The sequence below is a fragment of the Xiphias gladius genome, chromosome 17 (genome assembly GCF_016859285.1).
Source record: "Xiphias gladius isolate SHS-SW01 ecotype Sanya breed wild chromosome 17, ASM1685928v1, whole genome shotgun sequence".
Taxonomy (NCBI): domain Eukaryota; kingdom Metazoa; phylum Chordata; class Actinopteri; order Istiophoriformes; family Xiphiidae; genus Xiphias; species Xiphias gladius.
Genome location: NC_053416.1, coordinates 429,755 through 452,293, shown reverse-complemented (window position 1 = coordinate 452,293; position 22,539 = coordinate 429,755). Strand labels below are relative to the sequence as shown.

The window sequence follows — 22,539 nt, the reverse complement described above, 5'->3', positions numbered from 1 at the left end:
CAACATGTCAGAGAGGTCTACTTTTCCTCCGGATCGTTGCAAACAATCTTCATTTTGAGAACCCATTTAAGTCAGTCATTGATGCATTTTTCTACCTTAAAGGTACGGTCAGCGATTCTCATTCAACACACCTCTTGTCAAATTCAGTAAATATCTCCTCACGGGCCGCTAGCTGTCCCTTCTGTGTGTGCACGGTCCACCGACCCACCAGGATCTGTCCCGGTAGTCAGGAGGGCCAGTCCAACTACCTCACAGAGGTGAAAGACATGAAGACGGACGTGGAGGTTGCTCTGTTTCTGCTTGACAGGAGTGAAAACATTAGTTCTACTATGTTTCACTGAGCCAGTAGGTCACTATCGTTTTGTCCTGATTGTGAATGTCTGATCTAATCCCAACTGCTTGGTTAGCAAGCAGGTACCGGTGTCACGTGACGTTAAATTACTGGTCCCCGGACATCAGGCTACTCTCTAGTTTACCGGGAGATGTGGTTGGTGTGGTGTCAGCTATAGGAGCAGGAGCGTTGTGAGTGTCTCTGTCTGCAGCTGCTGCGCTGGTTCTGGGAAACCGTCTCGTCCTCTCTGCATGTTTAGCTTCACTGCAGCAACTGTAGCCACAGCTCGCTAACCCAGAACTAAGCTAACGTCAGTCACATTACTCGCTGTCTCGTCGTTTGCTCTGTATCATGATATTTGTCCGTACAACGTGCGAAGGGTTTTTCAGCCACGTAGACCTAAACGCAGAAGTTCACAAGCACCGTGGGACTGTTTGGATTGAAGCGTGATTCTATATGCTCTGCCAGGTAACGTTACCTTCCCTGTTAGCTTAGCTACTAACCTACGGTCCTCTCTTCACCGTCACTGTAGTTTTGTAAAAACGACCTAAACAACTAGTTGTTACTCCGTTGTGTTTCTGATGCTGTTTGTTTGATACACAGACACCAGATCCAGATGAAGGATCATGTCGCTCCATAACTGCTGGATGTGGAAATAAACTGTTAACCAGTTCAACATATCAACTTAAAGGTGAAAATATGTCAGTGTTGTCGTCACTAATGTTTCTGCTGAAAACACGGACATCAGTTAGTTCAGGTTTAAAGGTCCCATAGTTTACACTTTTCCAGTGTTTTATATGAAGTGTCGACATAAATAAGAAGATATATTAGTGGCTCTAAGCACCAAAAACCAATCAGAAGAGAGTCTCAGGCAAACTAAAGAATAAAGATATAGCAGACTTCAGTAAACACTCCTGTAAGGTTAGACGGTGGGTCCAGGTGGGATTCGCTGGGGGCAGCGACTGTTTTCTTGTGACATCACAAAGGTACAAAAGTCCTGACGGCTCATTTTAAGGCTCAGTTTCTTAATACAGGCTGTGTCCATTTTTCTGTGGATTGAGCGCTTTGAGACTTTCACGGTATTTATATTGAACCTAGACCAGACTTTCTACAATATGGGACCTTTGAAGTCAGGCAACTAAATCAGTGCAGGGAAGGATTATGGTTGCAGGTCTTTACAAAAAGCGTACAACACCTTTCTGCCAACAGCAGAAACCAGCCTGCGCTGAGAGTTCAACCAGCAGCCCTGTGCTCACAGGTGAACCTACTTTACCTTCCGAGCCACAGAAACCACATGTCCTCACCGGACTCGACTTTTACACAGAGACCGTCCTCAGGATCAGCTCATTAAGCAGAAACCTGCACCTTTAAGACCCTTAAATATCAGTGGTTACTGTTGTGCATCGATTACATTGGATGAAGTGAGCTTCAACCAGCTGACACACAGTGAACCTGGAGCTTCAGGGTCTCTGGGAGTTCTGGGACTCCAGGACGGTCGACCTCTTTCCCCATGTGGTGATCCGGCCTTGTTCAGCTTCTCCAGCAGAAAACAACTTGTCGAAAACACTTTCTGGAAATGAGCGTTTGCTTCTTGAAACCAGAGAGAGTCAAGAAAAACTCAACTTGACTTTGGGAAAGACCTTTCTGACGTGTGTTAAGTTGTTTTGAGTGGTTTTCTAAGACAGGTTGAATTATTCATGAGTGAACTGCAGCGACCTGTTTTATTCTTTATGGTTCAAAAATGCAGACCCATGATTTTGTCTGAGGCTGAAGATCAAACGAGATTTTGCAGGTTTTACGGTAAATTATGGACAGAAATGAATTCAAAGGAAGAGAGATTTTGTGGAGCAAGGTTGAAGGTGAGATCTGAACTCCCGACCTAGTACTAATAAACCACCTGCTCTACCAGGTGAGCTACCAGGACTGGGTTTTCTGGACTTGTTCTTTCACTAGAGTCAAGTTATTCTCAGTGATCTGACTTTTCCTCAGAATCAAGAGAATAAACCTCCAGTCTGACTCTCCGTCGTCGCTCAGTGTTTCAGTTTAAACTCATTCAGTCAGTTTGTCAGCGCCAACGTGTTTCAGCCTCTAAACACGCTTCAGATTTCTGCTCGACCGTCGATAGAGTTAGTTTTCCTCCGCAGGTTGGTGGAGGTGAGTTTTCTGCAGGTTCCTCCTTCAGTCTGATCTTCTTTCTCTCCCGGGTGGTTTGTCAGCGCTGAAGATGGTCCAGCGGGGACGGCTGTCGCATCCGAGCGCGTCGTGACAGCGTAAAGATGTGGGTTCGATTCCTGCTGAAGGTACGTGACGGTGTGTGTGAGTGTGTGTGACTGTGTGTGGGATCAAAAACAACTAAACTGCAACTAAAAACTCTCCAACAAAAACAGACTTCAAAACCTAAAACTCTCCGTGACTCGCTTGCGCTCGCGTTCGCGTCATTTCAACGTGGATTCATCCATTTGTGACATCACTGCCCTCGGCGACAACAAACAACAGGTAAGTCCAACCTAGCTAGCTTCAAGCTAGCTAGGCTAGCTAGCTTGAAAAAAGCTAGCTAGGCTTTTGCAGTGGGCTGATGCTAGCATATTAGCAGTTAGCTGTAGTTTTCCGATGGAAACAGACACGGAATAAAAATGTAAACACACTTGACCATTTCTAAGAGCGTCTGTGCTTTTGGAAAACAACTGTTAAGCATCAGAAGATTCCTAAAATAGATTTTACCATCATCTGAGCCTTTAGATGCTTTCAGGGAACGAGGCCCTGCCTGGTTTATTTATTTTGAGGAAATAAATAAATAAACCAGGGATTAAAAAATAAATGAGACAGGGACTAAACTCCTCAGGGGCCCTGGTGCAAAAATTTGTTGTTGGGCCCCTGTCGACCCCCAGTATACATGTCATTTTCTCTAGAGCTTAGATTTTAATCAATTACTCATGATTAATCATGATCAAACATTCCAAAAATGTACTGGTTCCAGCTTCTGACGTGAATATTTGATAGTTTCCCAGTTTTCTGTGACAGTGAACTCAAAATGTTTATGTTTCTGACTGTTGGTCAGACAAAAAAAGCAATTAACATGTTAGCATGGGCTTTAGGGAATAAAGAGGCATTTTCCAGTATTTTCTGACATTTTAGTCGGTGAATAATCAGTCGATTATTAACGAAAATAATTGTCAGACGTATCGATAATGAAGATAATTGTTAGTTGCAGGTTCACAGTTCACCTGTGATGGATTAATTCAACCTTACTGGCGTTTTCTGTCTGTTCATTAATTAGACGCAGAAAGAAAAATAATTTGACAGCCAATATAAATGAAACGAGATCAGTTCTGAGTCCCTCTAGAAACCTGGGGCCACAAGAGGGAGGGTGGAGGACCTGGCAGGGGTGATAGGGGCCCCTGGGCAGTCGCCCACTATTCCCAGTTGGTGATCCAGTCTGGTCTGAGAGCAACAAACTGGAGCGAACGTCAGGGGCACTCTCTCCGCCCTCCTGAGGACCGGCGCTCTGATTGGCTGTCGCTCTTTCCACACAACAACACACCAGCAGGACGTTGTTGATGTCTTGCTGCCAACGGCATGTTACACATGTCTAACTGATCTGAAAATAGACCACACACTCCCAGTGGGCTCCTTTTATCACTTGAAACTGGGCGACCTTGACTGGGAGTGACTTGATACCGGGCTCATATCACACAGTGTGGTCACATATAGAGGGAATGAAAACAGCAGCTCGCTCGGAGTCTGACGAAGATGAGATTCCCTGTGTCTCATTCGCTCCTCTCTGAATCAAAACTGGGCCGATTTGGTTTGTTAGTAACTTGGTGTCTGGTTTCGACAAATTTCACATGCAGATCCAACAGACCTACAACTATTTACTGAGGACACGAGTTTATTGACATTTACATCACATTTTTGTCAGGCCTTCCAAGTTGTCAACTCCTATGTGAGACTGAAGTTTGTTAATGTGTTTTGTGTTCTGTCCAGTGTTGTGTGTTGTTAATATGGCCGATGCTTTTGTGTTTTGCGCCTCTGGGCCACCGTACACACAACGTTTAGAATGTATAACGAGAAAAGGCCACGTTTTGTGAAGAAACTAAAGGTGCCGGCTGCGGATCGTTCTGTTCATGTCTGTCATGTTCTTCTGGCTGCAGAAGTTCTCCGACATCTCCTTGATCAGCAGAAAACAGGCAGCTGAGTACAGAAGCCTGGTGGACTACTTGGGTCCTACGGTAATCCACAACCAGCCTCTTCCTCTTGGCAACGTTGGCCCACCTGCAGCTCACCACTGGAACTACGGGCGTACCGAGCCTCCACTGACCCCTGTTTCCATTCCTGGGGGAGGACGTTGAGGAGTGCCTGGGGGTGCACCTGGATAACAGGCTGGAGCGGGCCGGGAACAGTGGACCCTCTGCTAGAAAGGGCAGAGCTGGTTCTGCTTCCCCCAGAGACTCAGCGATCCTTCAGTGTAAGATTCTGCAGGCGTTGTACCAGGAAGGTCAGCTCTGGAAGAGGATGCTGTCCAACCTGCAGGGGACACCTTCGGTTGCAGACTCACCCGCCCGCAAACAGGAGGTTGGTCCTGCCTGTGGAACTGTGGAACCTGCAGAGACCTCAGTAATCAGTGAAGATGCTCAGGCTGTTATTATAATCAAACCCACTATTGTCTGTAATCCCACTTCTATAGAAGAACCATGCAATTTAGCACAATTTCCTTTTACACTGTGAACTGTAAATGAAGCCACGTGCTCATCTCTGGTCTGTTAAATTACATTGTGTTCTTAAATATTTCACATAGGTCTTATTTGTACAAATGTTAATAACTGTATTCTGTCTTTTTCTACACGGTTTGTCCATATCAGACTCTTTCTTGTCCTACATCTAGTTCAGTGGTCGTCACTATTTTTTTCATGGGGGTCCAGAGGAAGGTTTTCTGTGAAACACATCATTTTTCTCGAAACCTCGTCGGCTCATCACGTGCGATCCCAGTATTATGTTTTTCTCTGCCACAGGCTGCCGCTCGTCGCCTCTGCAGCCTCTTTGTTTGGATTTTCAGCTGCAGCTCCGACTCCTCACCGACACGCTGCCTCGCATCTGGTTCCCGACTTTGTTCGATTAGAAATGGATCCATTCTTATTGCCGCGCTCTGCAAGTTAGCGAACATGAGACCCTCCAAAAGGAAGCAGTGGGGTCAGTTTCCTCCTCTTTCGTTCAGTAGCAGCAATCAAAAGTGCATATTCATGTTTAAACGACAGACAAATGTAGCGAGGGACATTTTCTACAGTTAAACCTGAAACTTGCATGGAAATAATTTTACAGCAGGATATAAAATATGAACGTAAGAGAGGATATTTAAACCTACGGCAAGAAAACAAAGTCATACATACATGGAGACTCAACACGTGACTCCGACTTTGTGGTGTTTTATTCAACATTAATGATGCGTCATGTCGCAGACACTGGAGACATCCGTCCTGTCTGCACAGCCTTTGTTTTTGTCTCCAGCAGCCAACGTGCAGCTTCACCCTGACGACGTTTTTCCATCCAGCCTGTTCTTTATTGGTTTTGGACGATTTAACGTAAAGAAATACTCCGTTTTTTGTTATTTTCTGAGCCAGTAACCTGGCGTAGCCGGGTACCGTGCGTTCAGCAGCTCCTCCAAACATTCGGCTGAGGTGAGGGCGAGCCGTTGTGGTCAGAAATCATTTATATGGTCATCCTTCACATGACCACATTTTTCCTACTTGGACCGCATCACAATAAAACATCCACCCGAATGCAAACTGTTAGAACTGTTTTCATCACAGATTATATATAAAGGTGAAATCGTATTTCCACTGTGTGTCATTCTAGCCAGCAGGGGTTGGGGGGCTGCAGCCCCCCCCCCGGCTGGTGTAGTGCAGGTGTTTTGAGTATTTCAGGACTGATGTTACTCACTTGAACCATGAGAAACACTGGTCTACATTCGTCTATTATCACGTCTGTTTGATCTGTTTGATGCTGCTGCTTAACCCCAGGTTAAGCAAAGTATCTCTCCATCTCTCTTTCTATCTATCTCTCTCTCTCTCTCTCTCTCTATCTATTTATCATCCATCTATCTTTCTATCCATCTCTCTCTCTCTCTCTCCATCTCTCTATCTATCTTTCTATCCATCTCTCTCTCTCTCTCTCTCTCTCTCTATCCATCTCTCTTTCTATCTATCTCTCTCTCTCTCTTTCTATCTCTCTCTCTCTCTCTCTCTCTCTATCTATTTATCATCCATCTATCTTTCTATCCATCTCTCTCTCTCTCTCTCTCTCTTTCTATCTATCTATCATCCATCTCTCTCTCTCTCTCTCTCTCTCTCCATCTCTCTTTCTATCCATCTCTCTCTCTCTCTCTCTCTCCATCTCTCTTTCTATCTATTTATCATCCATCTATCTTTCTATCCATCTCTCTCTCTCTCTCTCTCTCCATCTCTCTATCTATCTTTCTATCCATCTCTCCATCTCTCTCTCTATCTATTTATCATCCATCTATCTTTCTATCCATCTCTCTCTCTCTCTCTCTCCATCTCTCTATCTATCTATCTATCTATCATCCATCTCTCTCCATCTCTTTCTATCTATCTATCATCCATCTCTCTCTCTCTATCTCTCTTTCTATCTATCTATCTATCATCTCTCTCTCTCTCTCTCTCCATCTCTCTTTCTATCTATCTATCATCCATCTCTCTCTCTCTCTCTCTCTCTCTCTCTCTCCATCTCTCTCTCTATCTATTTATCATCCATCTATCTTTCTATCCATCTCTCTCTCTCTCTCTCTCTCTCTCTCTTTCTATCTATCTATCATCCATCTCTCTCTCTCTCTCTCTCTCTCTCTCCATCTCTCTATCTATCTATCATCTATCTCTCTCTCTCTTTCTATCCATCTCTCTCTCTCTCTCTCTCTCTCTCTCTCCATCTCTCTTTCTATCTATCTATCATCCATCTCTCTCTCTCTCTCTCTCTCTCTCTCCATCTCTATCTATCTATCTATCATCCATCTCTCTCTCTCTCTCTCTCTCTCCATCCGTCTATCTATGATCTCGCAGAGAGAGAGAGAGAGAGAGCGTCAGTGTCTCTCTCCCACCGTGAGAGACGGATGCAGCGGTTTCTGTCTCGTCGTCCTTTTCCTTTTTTTTCCTTCTCTTCATCCAAACTTTCCCACATTAGACACTTGGACCATAAAAGGACAGAGATCCGTGACCCGCTACCGGATCGGCAGTTTAACCCGAGGAGGAGCTCCCCCGGCCGGCAGCGGGCTGCGTGACCGTCCGGAGACACCGAGCTGACCCGACGCCTTCCACCTGCCGCTGCTCCGCGCGCCTCCCGCGCGAACCGAGCCCGACGCGAGCGCTCCTCTCGCGCGTGGGATCTGACCGCGAGCGGGACCGTCATCGCTCGGCTTTTGCCGGATTTTTACCGGGACATACTCGGGGTTTTTAAAGGTTGCCGAGCGGCGGAGCTTCCGGCCAGAGCCGCTGAAGGGAAACGTCTCGGTGGTTTAAAATACGTGTTCAGTCACGACCTCCGCGAACAAAAGCATGAGTCTGTGGACCAACGACACCTCGGCGGATCTGTACGCCGGGACGCAGCCGCCGCTGCCGCGCTCCAACTTCTCCAACCGCACCGACGACTCGCAGCACCGCGGCGAAGCCCCGCTGGACCTGACCCGGGCGGTGCCGGTCGGCATGGTGCTGGCCTCCTTCATCATGTTCGCCATCGTGGGGAACATCCTGGTGATCCTGTCGGTGGTCTGCAACCGGCACCTGCGGATCCCGACCAACTACTTCATCATCAACCTGGCCATCGCGGACCTGCTGCTGGGAACCACGGTGCTGCCGGTGTCCGCCACCCTGGAGGTCAGGAGGAGGGAGAGCCCGGTCGATTATCGATCAGTTATTGGTCACTCGGCGAAGATAAATTGTAGATGTTGATGTTTTCAGAGCAGCAGAGAGACGCAAAGGAAGAAATTTGGTCAAATTCGGTCAGTGACAAGTTTTATTTCAGTGATTTGTCAAAGAAAAATGGCAAAAACACAGGACAGTTCCAGCTTCTGCTTTTCTCCGTTTGATATCAATTTAAACGGAATATCTGTGGTTTCGGTAGGTTGGTTGACCGAACCAAACATTAAAGACGACACCCTCTCCTCCTCACAGCTCTTTATTTTACAGACTCAGCGATTGATCACTTAATAAAATAAAATAAAAGACCTGACAGATGAATTAATGGTTAAACTCATTTGTTTCAGCCTCAGAAGAAATGAAGGAAGGAAGGAGAAGAAAGAGAAAAAAAAGGGAGGATTTCATCGATGAGTTGAACCAGAAGATTCATTCATAGCGTAAATAATTGTTAGTTACAGAACTAACCGTCATCCACGTTTCACAATTCCTGAAAACGTTTTGCAGATGACATATCTTCACCCTGCAGGCATGGACGGATCATTGAGGGGGCCCGAGGGGTCAGGGGCCCCTGGGCCCAAGAGGTCAGGGGCCCCTGGGTCGGAGCCTCTGTTTGAAGTGACCGTTCACAGTGTTCGATCAAACAACCACCAAGAGACGCAGTCTGACCCCAAAGGGAGTTTCACATCCGCTCATAGTCCTGTTGGGTCTGTTTGCGTCCGGGTGCCTCGGTCCAGGGTAGGAGGGCTGGGGGGGCCTATTGCTTGTCTGCGCCCGGGGGGGGGCATTGTCTCCTAATCCGTCTGTGCCGGCCGGAGACGCCGTTAATCTCACTTGTTTAATCGCAGTCAGATTTTGGCTGCGTGACAACTTTCTTCATTATCAGACGCTGGTAGGACTTTCTGTCACGTCCTCAGTCTGGACGACATGACGTCGATGTAACACACGTCATCGTCGCTATACTTTAGTCATGTACTGGTACAATGTTCCACATAAATCAGCGGTAAAGAGTAAAAGATTTTAGTAGCTGTGGGAGGTGAGAGCTACTCCAGTAAAGAGCCAGAGTCCCGATGGGAGAAAACCGGCCGAGAAAGATTCTCAGTGATCCCGAGGATCACTGAGAATCTTTCTCGGAGCTCGGCAGCTTTCGTAGCTCACGGGCCAGAAAGGCCGGAGACCGCCACCGCCACCGCTTGTGCTCATCAGGGGATCGTAACTGATCTGTAAAGCATCAGTAAGCGGTTCGGGAACCATTCATGAAGCCGTTAATTACAGCCAATGAACCCTTTATAAATGGAGGGGTGCCAACTGAACTGGAGAGGAAGCGGACTCAGGTTCTTCTTGTCTCTGCAGGTTTTGGATTACTGGGTGTTTGGTCGGATCTTCTGCGACATCTGGGCGGCGGTGGACGTCCTGTGCTGCACGGCGTCCATCATGTCTCTGTGTGTCATCTCCATCGACCGCTACGTCGGCGTACGATACCCGCTGCAGTACCCGACCATCGTCACCGAGAAGCGGGCGCTGCTGGCCATGCTGGGCGTCTGGATCCTCGCCATCGTCATCTCCATCGGCCCGCTGCTGGGCTGGAAGCAGCCGCCGTCGCAGGTACCGAACCCTCCACGTCACCGAGCTGCAGCGTCTTCATCTGCCCGTTAAATCTCTAAACAAGAGCCAGACGTCTGTGAGGGGTTTATTCGTGGTTTATTCCAAGAAACTCTTGTTGTTAAGGGACTTTTAAGGTTTTCTGTTCTTACTGTGAAGATACTAATAAAATGTGTCCAGAGTACATAACATGACCTCACGTGGGGTTAAAATCAGTTTGTAAACTATATTAGATTAGTTAAAAGTACTTGTTTTTAACAGACCACATGCCTCTTATTAGACCCATGAACACAGAAAAAAGGTTTTTTAAGATAAGCATGACTCTGTCTGTGACTTTTTCAGTCTATTAGAAGCTACAGACTCAAATTAAGTAGTTGTTTAAGGTAGCCTCTAAAAATAATGTCCATTTAAAGTATTTATATCCTCTTTTAAGAGCTGCCTTGTATAAATGTAAGAGGTTTGGATTTAATTAAGGAGAGATTTACGTAAATGTATGATTTTTTTTAATGTTGTGTTCACTGGTGGAAAAAGTACTCAGACTCTTTACTTAAACGAAAGTAGTAATACAACGAGGTAAAAATACTCTGATACAGGTAAAAGTCCTGCAATCAACAGTTAAAGCACTCATTGTGCAGGGTGACTGCTTTCCGAGGGTCATACTCTTAATCCGAATCCAGAAAGGAACAGGTATCCGAAGCCGTCAGATCCACGTAGTGGAGCAAACGGTACAATAAGAGCCTCTGAAATGCAGTGGAAACATGGAAATGGAAATACACCAGTAAAGCACAAGTACTTCAAAACTAAAAGTACTTGTGTAAAAGTACTCAGTTACCAACCAGTGTTGAGAATCACACATAAACTCTCTCTGTGTAAGTGTACAGTATGTTCCTGTACTTCTATCTTTGTGAGGACACGTTTTAGACCTGGAACGGGAGGGAAGTTTTTAAAAATACAGTCAGAAGAATAGAATTATAGTTGGTTAAGGTTTCTCAGGATCAAGATCCCTTTGTAAGACAGGCCTGAGAGCAAATTACATAAACACAGGGTCATTCGTACTACAACCATCTCACAAACACACACAAACACACACACACACACACACACACACACACACACACACACACACACACACACACACACACACACACACACAACTGCACTAATTAAAACAGTCAAATATTATTAGAAACATAAGCTAGTAAAGCTTTTGAAGCCTTATAGATGAAGACACAGGTGCGTCAGTGACGACCTCTGACCTTTTCGTATACCTCACAGTGGTGAGGGTGATAACTGTCAGATAACTGCCGCGATGAACCGAATGTCTCTGTGCTCAACAGCGTCCAGCGGTTTAAGGGTAGTGACAGCCATCTCCATGATCCAGTGTAGACAGTGTGAGCGGTATGAGCGGTATAATGGTTTTTCTCTTCCAGTATAAGAATCCAGTTTGAATTTCTGTTTTTCCAGCAAGATTCCCAACATGAGTTTTGCAGGACAATCTGCTGTGTAACCAAAATCCTGCTTATTCATAATGCTGGACTGTCCCTAGCAAGGACAGGATCAGGAACATCAGTGGTGTTCACTCTTGTGAGATGTAAACATTTTGTCTTTTTGGAGTTTAGAACAAGTTTTAACTTAAACCAGGAGGTCTGCAGGTCACTGTAACCTGGAGAAGGTCTGGGTTGTGTTGGACCTGATGGCACACAGGTTGGCATCACCGGAATAAAATGGACATTACAATGCTGAGGTGGTAATGGGTAACTAGCAGTGGGTCTAACACCGATCCCTGAGGGACACCTCCATCGACTTTTGCTTTGAAACCATCCGCAACAACCGTTTGAATTCTATCACTGAAATCTGACTTGAAACAGTTGAAAGCAGAAGCATTTAAACCCACAGGGAACAGCTTCTTAAACAAAATGTTGTTGAAGCCTCGGACAGACCTATAAAGAGTCTCGACTGGGTTACCAATGTCATCCGCAACAGCAGCTGAAGCGCTAAGAGCAGGTCTAAAGCCTGACTGCTGGTTTTTGGATGAGAACGGATCTGAAGTCATGTTATAAAAGTTTCAGTTGAATCTCTTAGGGTTGCAAATAATGACTATTTTCATTATCGATGAATCTGATAATTCTATCCTCGATTAACTGATTTTTTGTTTTGCTGCCTGTTTTAATTTCCCTCAGCCCACGATGTAACTTGAAAGGTCTTGTTTCGTCCGACCAATGGTTCAAAGCCCAAACAGATTCATTTTACTATCGTGTGCAACAAAGAACAGCATCAAATTCTCACATTTGAGAAGCCGGAAACAGCAAATATTTGGCATTTGTAATTAAAGAATGGCAAAAATGATTATAGGATGATCAATTTGATGATGATTAATTTTGTGTCACTCCAATAATCGATTAAATTAATAACTGCTGCAGCTCTGGAAACTCCCCTGTGGTTGAAGCAAAATTGAGATTTTGTGTCGTGACCCTACATGTGATTACACTAGACTAAGATAAACTCTCTAAACCCTCGTCCCACCTGCAGGACGACACCAAGTGTCAGATCACCGAGGAGCCTTTCTACACCCTCTTCTCCTCCCTCGGCTCCTTCTACATCCCTCTGGCCGTTATCCTGGCCATGTACTGCCGCGTCTACATCGTGGCCAAACGCACCACCAAGAACCTGGAGGCCGGCATGATGAAGGAGCGTCTGGAGGACTCCAACGAGCTCACCCTGAGGATCCACTGCAGGAACCAGCAGATCCACGAGCTTTGCCCCGGGGCCTCGGCCGGACGCAGCACGCTCTCCGTCAAACTGCTCAAGTTCTCCAGAGAGAAGAAAGCTGCCAAGACGCTGGGTGTGGTGGTGGGCATGTTCATCCTCTGCTGGCTGCCCTTCTTCCTGGTCCTGCCCATCGGTATGTGATCCGTTTCTCTACCTGTAGACTGTTCCTCAAATCTAATCAATAATGACAACTTGAAACACTACGTGAGTTTCAAGAGTCAAGTTATACGGAAGTTCGAGAGTATTTCGTCATTTCAACTGTAGACGTAGTTAAAGTAAAATAGCATCAGCAGGGAAATAAAAGCATCGATACAAAAACAAAAAACCTAAATCTAAACTTTCCAGGTACAATAAGAGCCCGTTCTTCTTTCTTATTACACAAGACACGGTACGCTTATTTTAATAGCACATTTCAAACACAAAAGCAATTCAAAGTGCTTTACAATCCAATTAAAACATATAAAGAAAGAACAGCACAAATTAAAAGAATAGGAACCTTTTAAAATAAACTGAAGAACAGAGGCATAAATACGGGAGAGGAAGGTGGGAAGATTCATGATGAGTATTAAGGTTCAGTCAAAAGCAATGCAGAACATTTTAACCTGGATTTAAAGGGTGTTGAATCCAGGTTTTATTCAGTAAATAGTAATAAAAGAAATAAAAAACAACTTATTGATCGATAATGAAAATAACCATTCGTTGAAGCACTAATATATTCAATTTAGAATGAATCCTGGCATGTGAGAAGCAGGAGCCAGATAATATTTGGCAGTTTTGCTCAATAAATGACTTGAGTTCCTGCACCAAAATAAATGTACAACAGTGTGTGTGTATATACTGGTGAGAAGGGGGTGTTGTGCAGTGTTGTGGGTCTATCTGCAGTTGTCTTTGGACACGAAAGACGTGTGTGTCTGACCAATACTGCTTTAGGGAGTAAAAAAATTCCACTACCAACATATTGGATCATGTCTTTATATTCTTTATAAATATATTAGGAATATAAAGAATAAGAATATATTTATACATATATGAAGATGTAGCGGGGTTGATTGGCTTTGCTCTGTGTTTTATTGTTTCTGTTCACCTGCCCGGGAACAACACATGGAAATTAGCTAGTAGCTAAATTTGGTACAAAAGCTTGATTTAACTTTGTTCGAGATTAAGCTAATTCTGTATTTTCACCATTTCTTAATTACCCCAAGAATATTTTTCTTCTTCTTATGTTCTGTAAAAAAAAAAGGTTTCATATCGGCATGAATCGGACAACATATACGCCGATACCGAGATATCTGTGATAGGCCAATATCGACTGATAAGATCGGCCGATCGATATATCGGTCAGGCTCTAGTTGGCGGTTCGATCCCCGGCTCTTCTGAACCCTGAGCTGCCTTACCTGTAAGCCGCTTCGGATAAAAGCATTTGCCAAATGAGTAAATGTAAATGAGGCTGTACGTAGCCACAGAGGTGCTTTGAGCTAAACCTGAAGACTGAATGAAAAAATCTGGTGTTTCCCTCCCTTACAGACAGTGTAGCAGCCCAGCGGTGAAATAAACCCTTGAAAACGTTATGTCCACACTCATCACGAAGGTCTACCAATCAAAAGTAGTCAGTTTACCGTCATCTGGATGAAACATCCCCAAAATGAGGATGAAAAGGTGACTGATGGTGAGAAACAGTTTCCAGAAACCCTCAAGAAACAGCACTTGGAAAACTATTATTTTTGTTCTCTTCATATTTTAAATATTTGGCCTGAACAGCGACGCTTCACGTCCTACATCACCAGCCAGTCAGCATCCAGAGTTTCCAGGACAAAGGCCAGAAATGACTCGTTTTCTCTCAGCGCGCTCTCAGTGACAAGAGAGGAGACCAGTGCAGAAATCAAGGGCGGGAAGTTAAACACGTTTGTTTTTTCTTTATTTTATGTGATGGATTTCCCACAACATGGATGGTGGCGTGACGCCAGACATTCCCTCCCGGCTGATATCACAGATCACAGCGGAGCCCAGTCAGATTAGTGGAGTTGGACGGAAAGCTGTTGGCGTTCGTAAATATTGAGCGGGCTGCGTCAAAGCCAATGAATCACGGCGCAGACTGCTCTGAGATCTGTGCTCCTTTAACGGCCCCAAACAAAACAAACGGGGCTGCTGGCTGCACAAAGACCAAATGTTCAACCAGAGTCAGATTCTCCTCCTCAGGCACTCTGATGGAGGTCCCTGAACGCACCTCAGGAGGATGATGATGATGATGGCATGACGGCAGAGTTTTGATCAAAGGTTTGGACACTGAACATCTGGTTTCTAAAGACCTCTCCAGAAACTTAGTCCCAGCACAAAACCGGGACCCGTGTTGATCGGACTTGTAGTAACGATTCTACAAAAAGCGCCTAAAGTAACTTCCTCCTACTTACAGCCAAGTGTCAAAGTCACTTTGAAGAGCAACTCTGAGGCAACACATGATTGATCAGAGAAGTAATAACCAATCGGCAGTCGGGTTTCCGTCCAAATGAACCGCAAATTTCTCCAGTCAGGTGCCATCGTACCACTGCAGAAGAAGAGGGCGCAACGAGACGATGTAATTAAAAGGGCGCCGTTCAAACCTCACACGAAGGAAGACCGCCAACGTACCAACGTGATGGAAAGCTAAACGAGTGTTTTACCGACTCAGAGCCGGATCCGACCGGCCCTGGGTATAAATGAGTGACAGACATTCACTGATCCCCTTAAATGTGATAAACGTGGTATTTGTGTACAGGTGCAGGAAGCAGCATTTTCCCCAGAGGTTCAGCTCGTATTAATCAGTCATGGCGACCGAGTGCAGTCAGAAGAGTCACGTTTCACCTTCCTTTTTATTCTGTTGATTCTCTGCGTCGCGAGTGAACGTGAGCAGTTTTTCCCTTTTGTTTAGCAGAGCTGTGAATCTGTCTGAGTCTGACTGTGAGCGTCTAAAAGGTCCAGTGGAGGAGGTTCAGTCTGTCCCCACTGCTGATTTACTGAGGACGCAGTGCAGATCATGACTCAGCATAAAGCAAACACTGCATCACTGAGCCACTCAGCATTTAATCAAACCACAGAGTGGAGTCAGGATATTCACCGTCAGAGGACCTCCCGCCGAGACTGCGGCGTCCCGGCGTCGACACACGTCCTGAGGATTTCCCCGCTCCCGCAGGCTGAACAGCAGAGGAGACGAGCGTGAGCGTGGCCCCGAGGGGGGCGCTGCGGGAAAGGTCGTGGGGTCACTAAAACCCAGAGGGTTCCTCCTCTGGGGAGCAGGAATCAGATCAGTATCTCAGAAGAATCCTGCTGACTCAGAGTCGGACTGAGAGTTGTTCACTAAAGGAGGAGGACGACTCCCGGAGAGAGCGAGATGTCGCGGTCTCAAGACGCTCTCTGACACAAAGTGGATTCAACTATCATGACGTGTTGTGGTTTTCTGATAGATGTCTGAAACATTAGATAAAATACCAGGTTAAATGTGTACAGGCAGATAACTTAAGTAAGTTACCGAGATTAAAAAAACGATGCCAAAGTTAAAACTCGTAATTACATTTACAAATGCGCCGCACTGTACATAGCGGACTGCAGGCACTGGAGAGCCACTCACATGTCTGATGGGACTCAGCTGTGTGAAATCATCCTATCAGCTCATCCGGTGGCAGCGTTTTACAGCCGGGAAAATCACTGTCCACTGTCCAGTTCACCTCTCAACTACACCTCCTGTTAACGCACGTCCCGCATGAGCACCCTCACGAAAGGGACCTAAAGACCAGGTGAACTGTTTCCTGTCCCACTGGACAGGAGGAGGACTAACACTGAGGAAGGCTTTTTTTTAATGTCCAAAAGAACAGGAGGAAAGACAACAGCGAGAACAACCTGCGTTTATATTCACATGGCCACGTGACTGCTGCTTTAAGACACACTCGAAAAATTGCGAACCCGTGTTTAAAGTTTGCGAGTGAAAGCGAAGGATTTGTACTTTCATCTCTCACTTTTAGCAGTTTGATAAATGCGGGCCCTGGCCTGCAGGGGCTCACGTTTCTGTCTTTGGACCAAAGTGCTGGAGGGCGTAGACGCGTCCTGCCGACACCACCGTCTTTAGGCTCCACCTCTGCTGTATAAAAATAAAGCCTCAGTCTGAATCCTCTGATCACAGGACTGTTTCTCTGAGCATCAAAGGATCAGTTTGCTCACGGCCAAAATTAAACCCGTTTATCCTCTCTCTTATGAAATCTGCTGCGGTCCAAAGGTCGCCTGTAGCCAGAGGGATTGTGGGTAGCGCTTTATTTGGACTCAGACACACCTCGGTGTCCGCCAACCCTCGGCCGGGTCTTACAGTTAGATACAGCGTTTGCCATACGTCGATTTATTTGTTGCGTCGCGCCACAGTATCAGCACTGTCCGGCACGTATCGGTTTTCTCTTTCAAATGGGTGAAATCTTATTTGGTGGTGGAGCTGAGCCAAGCGTATTGATTCGCTCGGGTCCTGCTGGGGGCTCTCCATCCCTCTGCCCCCCCACGTGAGCCAGCGTGTGAGGAGTCTCGCTAGTAAGGCTAAGTTAACGTTAGAACAACGTCGCCGCACGCCGTCCACAGCTGATGCTCCTGCGGGTGGAAAACGTTAATGTTTTAAATCTGACGCTGAATGTTTGGTCCTTCAGTCCAGATGTGTTTCACTTGTTTCACACAAAGTGATTTGTACAATCATCATCAAAGTACTTGGAACCTTAAATACAGTTTAACATTTAATAATTCATTTAAGAAGACCGGGCCTGTAGTTTTCCAACTGCTGAAAGTCAAATTCTGGACGTGAATCAAAGATAAAAGTAAAAAAATCTGTATAATAATAATAATAATAATAAGAACAATACATGAGCTGAGGCAGCTTCATTAACAACAGAGTAGCTGATTATCTGAACATCTCACAGGACGTTACAGCACTTTTTTCTTTTTGCTGTTTTAGTCATTTATCAGCTGCAAACAAAGAAACCAGCGGAATAAATCCGATCCGGTCTCTGATCATCTTCACGTCTGCTCTCGTCGGCGTGGAACCGAATTCTCCTCGTTATCTGGTTCCTCTGAAGAACCTCGTGCAGCAGAACGTCTCAGCAGAGTTTAGTTTCCGCTTCAGCAAACTTCCTGTTAATTCCTCTCTGTTTCTACATCTACACTTCATAAATAAATCCCACTGTTGTCAGTTATTCCTGCAGATTTATAGATCTCACAAAATAAAATGAACTTTTAAAACAATGCTGATTCTGTTGTTACAGAAAAACAGACCAGTGGATAAACTCTTCTCTGATCAGTCATGTGATCAGTTGAGAGTTGGCTGTAAGTGGCAGGAAGTCGATGATGGATGTATGTATTGATCAAACTCAGATAACAGCTGTTTCACCGTGAAGCCGCGGCTTTAGACTCGTCTGTAGAGTCGTTACTCGTTAGCTTCATCTTTTACCAACGCCTCCGCGCTGTGCTGAGTTGAGTTGTGTCTTGGTCATATAATGAATGGAATTTGTGTTAGAACTCATGGACCTTTATTTATGTCTGAAGGTTTTGCTGGCATTGTCGAGTTCCCCCGCCTTATGTAAAATCAATATGTGGACTGTTAATTTATTCTTTAATTCATCTTTCTTTTTTGACACTTATCCCAGTCTGGGTTGCATCAATATAATGAATTATTATATCAAGAAGGCTTCTCATATACATCTGGAGAGAACTGGCATCAGTGAGATATTAATGTAAATAGATTCATATACTAAATCGTTCTCACCGTTTCCCTTCATCCTTGTCTTACGTTGGCAGGTGAAACAGGTATTAAATTCCATTCAGTGTGGAAATAAAAGGTGCAGAAAACCTGGCAAAGGGAGAATAAGTGGAGGCCTGAGAGTAAACCAGCTCTGCCTGAAATCCAATCACAATGCGAGCAGAATCAAAACAACCAGAATCTCCAGCACCAGGTGTAAATGCAAAGGTCCCTGATCAGATGTCATTTTCCAGCTCGATACGTGCCCAGATACAGATGACAGGTCCAGACCCTGTGGAGATGGAGTCATCCTATACGGAAAGACCCCAAACAGGAAGAGGGGCTGGTTTTTTTTCCTACCGGCACCGAGCTGCTGCCTGGAAGTCAAACACAGAACAAATCTGCTCAACATCGACGTCTAAAAGCTGCTGCGAGGTGAAAAACCGGTTCTGGGAACAGAGGAGATATTTACATGAAGAATGTGGCACAAACCCAAAACACTATTAAAATGAAACCAGAATAACTTCCTCCTGCGTTTGGAGGCAGAATCACCAAACTTGGAGATACGTGGTTTTCACAGGACAGTGATGCACTGTGGGCAGGTGTCACATGTTTTTCCCATGACGGACGTCAGGTTTAACTGTAAAATTCTTCATATATAGTCAGAGGCAGCAGCCTGAGGCGCAGGATGGCCTTACAAGTCCATGTTCAGGGAGAAATAATCCCGGTGCTCAGGAGCCTGTGTTATCTGAAGGACATCAAAAAACCTGATCCATGAAATCCTCCGTGATCCTCCAAAGACCTCCGAAAACCTCCAACATACTGCAGATCCCCTGCCTCATCTGCAGGTCACCACCTCTACGATCCTAGGGAGAGAGGAGACAAGGAGAGGAGGAGAGAAGGAAACAAGGGCAGACAAGAAGAGAACACAAAGAGGGAAAAAAGGACAGGAAACCAGAAGAAAAGAAGGAAGAGACAAGGGGCGAGCAGAGGAGAGGAGAAGGAAACGAGGAGAAAAGAAAGAAGAGACAAGGGGCGAGCAGAGGAGAGGAGAGGAGAAAGGAGACAAGGAGTGAGCAGAGGAGGGGAGAGGAGGAGAAAGGAGACAATGAGATTAGGTGAGGTGAAGAAACAAGGAAACAAAGGAGAGGAGATGAGGAGAGAAGGAAACCAGGAGAAAAGAGAGACAAGACAAAAAGGGGAGACAAGGTGAGAGGAGACAAGGAGCGAGGAGAGGAGAGGAGGAGAGAAGGAAACGAGGAGAAAAGAGAGACAAGACAAAGGGGGAGACAAAGGAGAGAGGAGAAGGGGACAAAGCAGAGGAGAGGAGAGGAGAAGGAAACGAGGAGAAAAGAAAGGAGACAAGGAGCGAGCAGAGGAGAGGAGAGGAGGAGAAAGGAGACAATGAGATTAGGTGAGGTGAAGAAACAAGGAAACAAAGGAGAGGAGAGGAGGAGAGAAGGAAACGAGGAGAAAAGAGAGACAAGACAAAAAGGGGAGACAAGGTGAGAGGAGACAAGGGGCGAGCAGAGGAGAGGAGAGGAGAGAGAAGGAAACAAGGGCAGACAAGAAGAGAACACAAAGAGGGAAAAAAGGACAGGAAACAAGAAGAAAAGAAGGAAGAGACAAGGGGCGAGCAGAGGAGAGGAGAGGAGAAAGGAGACAAGGAGTGAGCAGAAGAGAGGAGAGGAGAAAGGAGACAATGAGATTAGGTGAGGTGAAGAAACAAGGAAACAAAGGAGAGGAGAGGAGGAGAGAAGGAAACGAGGAGAAAAGAGAGACAAGACAAAAAGGGGAGACAAGGTGAGAGGAGACAAGGAGTGAGCAGAGGAGGGGAGAGGAGGAGAAAGGAGACAATGAGATTAGGTGAGGTGAAGAAACAAGGAAACAAAGGAGAGGAGAGGAGGAGAGAAGGAAACGAGGAGAAAAGAGAGACAAGACAAAAAGGGGAGACAAGGTGAGAGGAGACAAGGAGCGAGCAGAGGAGAGGAGAGGAGAGGAGGAGAAAGGAGACAATGAGATTAGGTGAGGTGAAGAAACAAGGAAACAAAGGAGAGGAGATGAGGAGAGAAGGAAACGAGGAGAAAAGAGAGACAAGACAAACAGGGGAGATGAGGAGACAGGAGACAAGAGGAAACAGAAAAGAAAACAAAGACAGAAACAGGTGAACAGGTGTATCGTGTGCAACTTTTTTAGCAGAAGAAATGACTGAAAGATATTGAGAAAACCGCATCCATCTCAAAATGTTCTTTGCCTTGTTTTGGTGATGTCCCGGCCGGGGTTCAAAAACATAAAAAGAGCCTTTGTTCCCTTCAAGTCTCAGGATGAAGACCTGATCTGCGCGTGGAAGGCAGCTTGTTTAGAGAACACGTAAAGAGGTTAAAAACGTAATCTGTCTGTTTGTTTGTGTCTTCAGGTTCGTTCAACAGCAGCCTCCGTCCTCCTGAAACCTACTTTAAGGTCATCTTCTGGTTGGGATACTTCAACAGCTGCCTGAACCCCATCATCTACCCCTGCTACAGCCGCGAGTTCAAACAGGTACCGCCGCCGCTACTACTGATACCACTTATACTGCCGATGCCGGTCCACATCGGACCTGATGCGGTCTTGGACTGAGTAGTTTTGTGTCCCCAGGCCTTCATCCGGATCCTGCGCTGTCGCTGGAAGAGGAAGCGTCAGGGCTGGCAGGCGTACTACAACTACCGCTGCCATCAGGGCTCCAACACCTCGTCCTACCTGAACGGCAGCCAGCAGACGCTGTCCTCCATCAGCCCCAGCCCTCGCTGTGTCGCCTCCAGACTCCGACCCCCGCCCTGGCCTTCCTCCTCCTCCAACCGGGACCTCCTGCCCGGGTCGGCCGGGGGGCGGCCGGGCCTGGTGTCCCCGCGCGCTAAGGATGCTGGGTCGGCGCTGGGCGCGGGGCGCGGGGCGGTAATGAACGGACGAAGCGTAAATGGAAAAGAAGAGGAGCGGCGCGGAGCCGCCGGGGGAACGCTGCCGTCTAAACTGTGACGGAGCGGGAAGGTGGAGCACTGACTGACACACCTGTTGCCTCAGGAAGAACGCACAGGTGTCTCCGCCGACATCACCAGACGCTCTGTCCACTCAGGAGTGCTGACCGTACCTGTCAGGAGGTTTTGACTGTTCCCGCCTCCTGCTCAGCCTTGATAACACACCTGGGAAACATGGCGGAACTCCTCACCTGGATCAGCTGACCACTCTACGTCCCGTAGGGTTCTGATCCAGCAGTTTAAAGACTTTTCTATCACCTGATAGTTCCTACAGATCAGGACCATCCACGGCTCTCAATCGAGCTCTTACCTCCACAGATCACACGATTGACTAAAACTACAAACCTTTTTCCAAACAACAACTTTAACGTGAATTTGACAACAATAAACCATTAAAAAGAGTCATTCAAACTGATACAATGTTGAAAACAGGCTTAAATAGAAATCTGACATCTTTACAATCCTGAAATCAAGTCTACAATTAAAATTCATCAGAAAGAGTTGGGGAAATAAAATAACTAAAGTCATAAAGTATCACAATAAAACTCATTTCAAAAATTCCTTTACAAGTAAGATAAACATTATATTTATTATATATGTACTTATAGTGATTTAAATTCCTTTCTTAATTATTAAAACTATCCTGAAATAAGTTCCTAAGGTTATCATGAAACTAAACATAAAAAGAGTATAACCATAAACCTAATATGGAAATTTAAAAAGTAAAATTATCTTAACTGTTCCTTCTTTTGCTAAAATGCTAAAGAAAAAAGAAATAAGTTCATAAAATTCAAATTAATTTAAAAGTCAGGGGAACAAAAATCCAAAAAACTCAACAGGAAAGTAAACTTTAATTTAAAAAAAGGTAAAAATGTAAAGTCAATTTGAAAGTTGATTACAAACATTGTTTTACTATCATCAAACTGTCACTGCTTGTTTGCGAGTGAGCTAACAAGCTAAGAAACTTTAAATAGCAACAGCAGTTAACTAACGTTTGGTTGCCAGCTAAATTTTAGCTTGATCGTTAGCTCAAACAAACAGAATTACTGCTAAACAAAATAAATGTCTTCTTTCCTCTTTTTTTTCTCCTCTCAGTGATCAAACAGGACTCTTATTGTGAAAGAGCTTCACTGACTGTTTTCACATTCACTTTAATACAGTTTGATCACA

The 22,539-nt window shown here is 45.5% G+C and overlaps 1 protein-coding gene across 1 annotated transcript; it reads left to right on the top strand.

Annotated features, from left to right (window-relative positions):
* The first annotated feature begins 7,748 nt into the window (after positions 1-7,748).
* On the top strand, positions 7,749-21,512 carry LOC120802493 (alpha-1A adrenergic receptor-like). The gene is made up of 5 exons (XM_040150385.1): positions 7,749-8,211; positions 9,604-9,855; positions 12,382-12,754; positions 20,775-20,896; positions 20,993-21,512. Exons 1-5 carry the CDS (start codon positions 7,894-7,896, stop codon positions 21,368-21,370), a joined length of 1,443 nt encoding a protein of 480 aa, XP_040006319.1. The 5' UTR covers positions 7,749-7,893; the 3' UTR covers positions 21,371-21,512.
* The last annotated feature ends 1,027 nt before the right edge of the window (positions 21,513-22,539 follow it).

Coding starts and splice junctions, on each gene's coding strand:
- LOC120802493 (XM_040150385.1), top strand. CDS start 7,894: ATGAGTCTGTGGACCAACGACACCTCGGCGGATCTGTACGCCGGGACG. Junction 8,212..9,603: donor CGGTGTCCGCCACCCTGGAG/GTCAGGAGGAGG, acceptor TTGTCTCTGCAG/GTTTTGGATTACTGGGTGTT. Junction 20,897..20,992: donor ACAGCCGCGAGTTCAAACAG/GTACCGCCGCCG, acceptor TTGTGTCCCCAG/GCCTTCATCCGGATCCTGCG.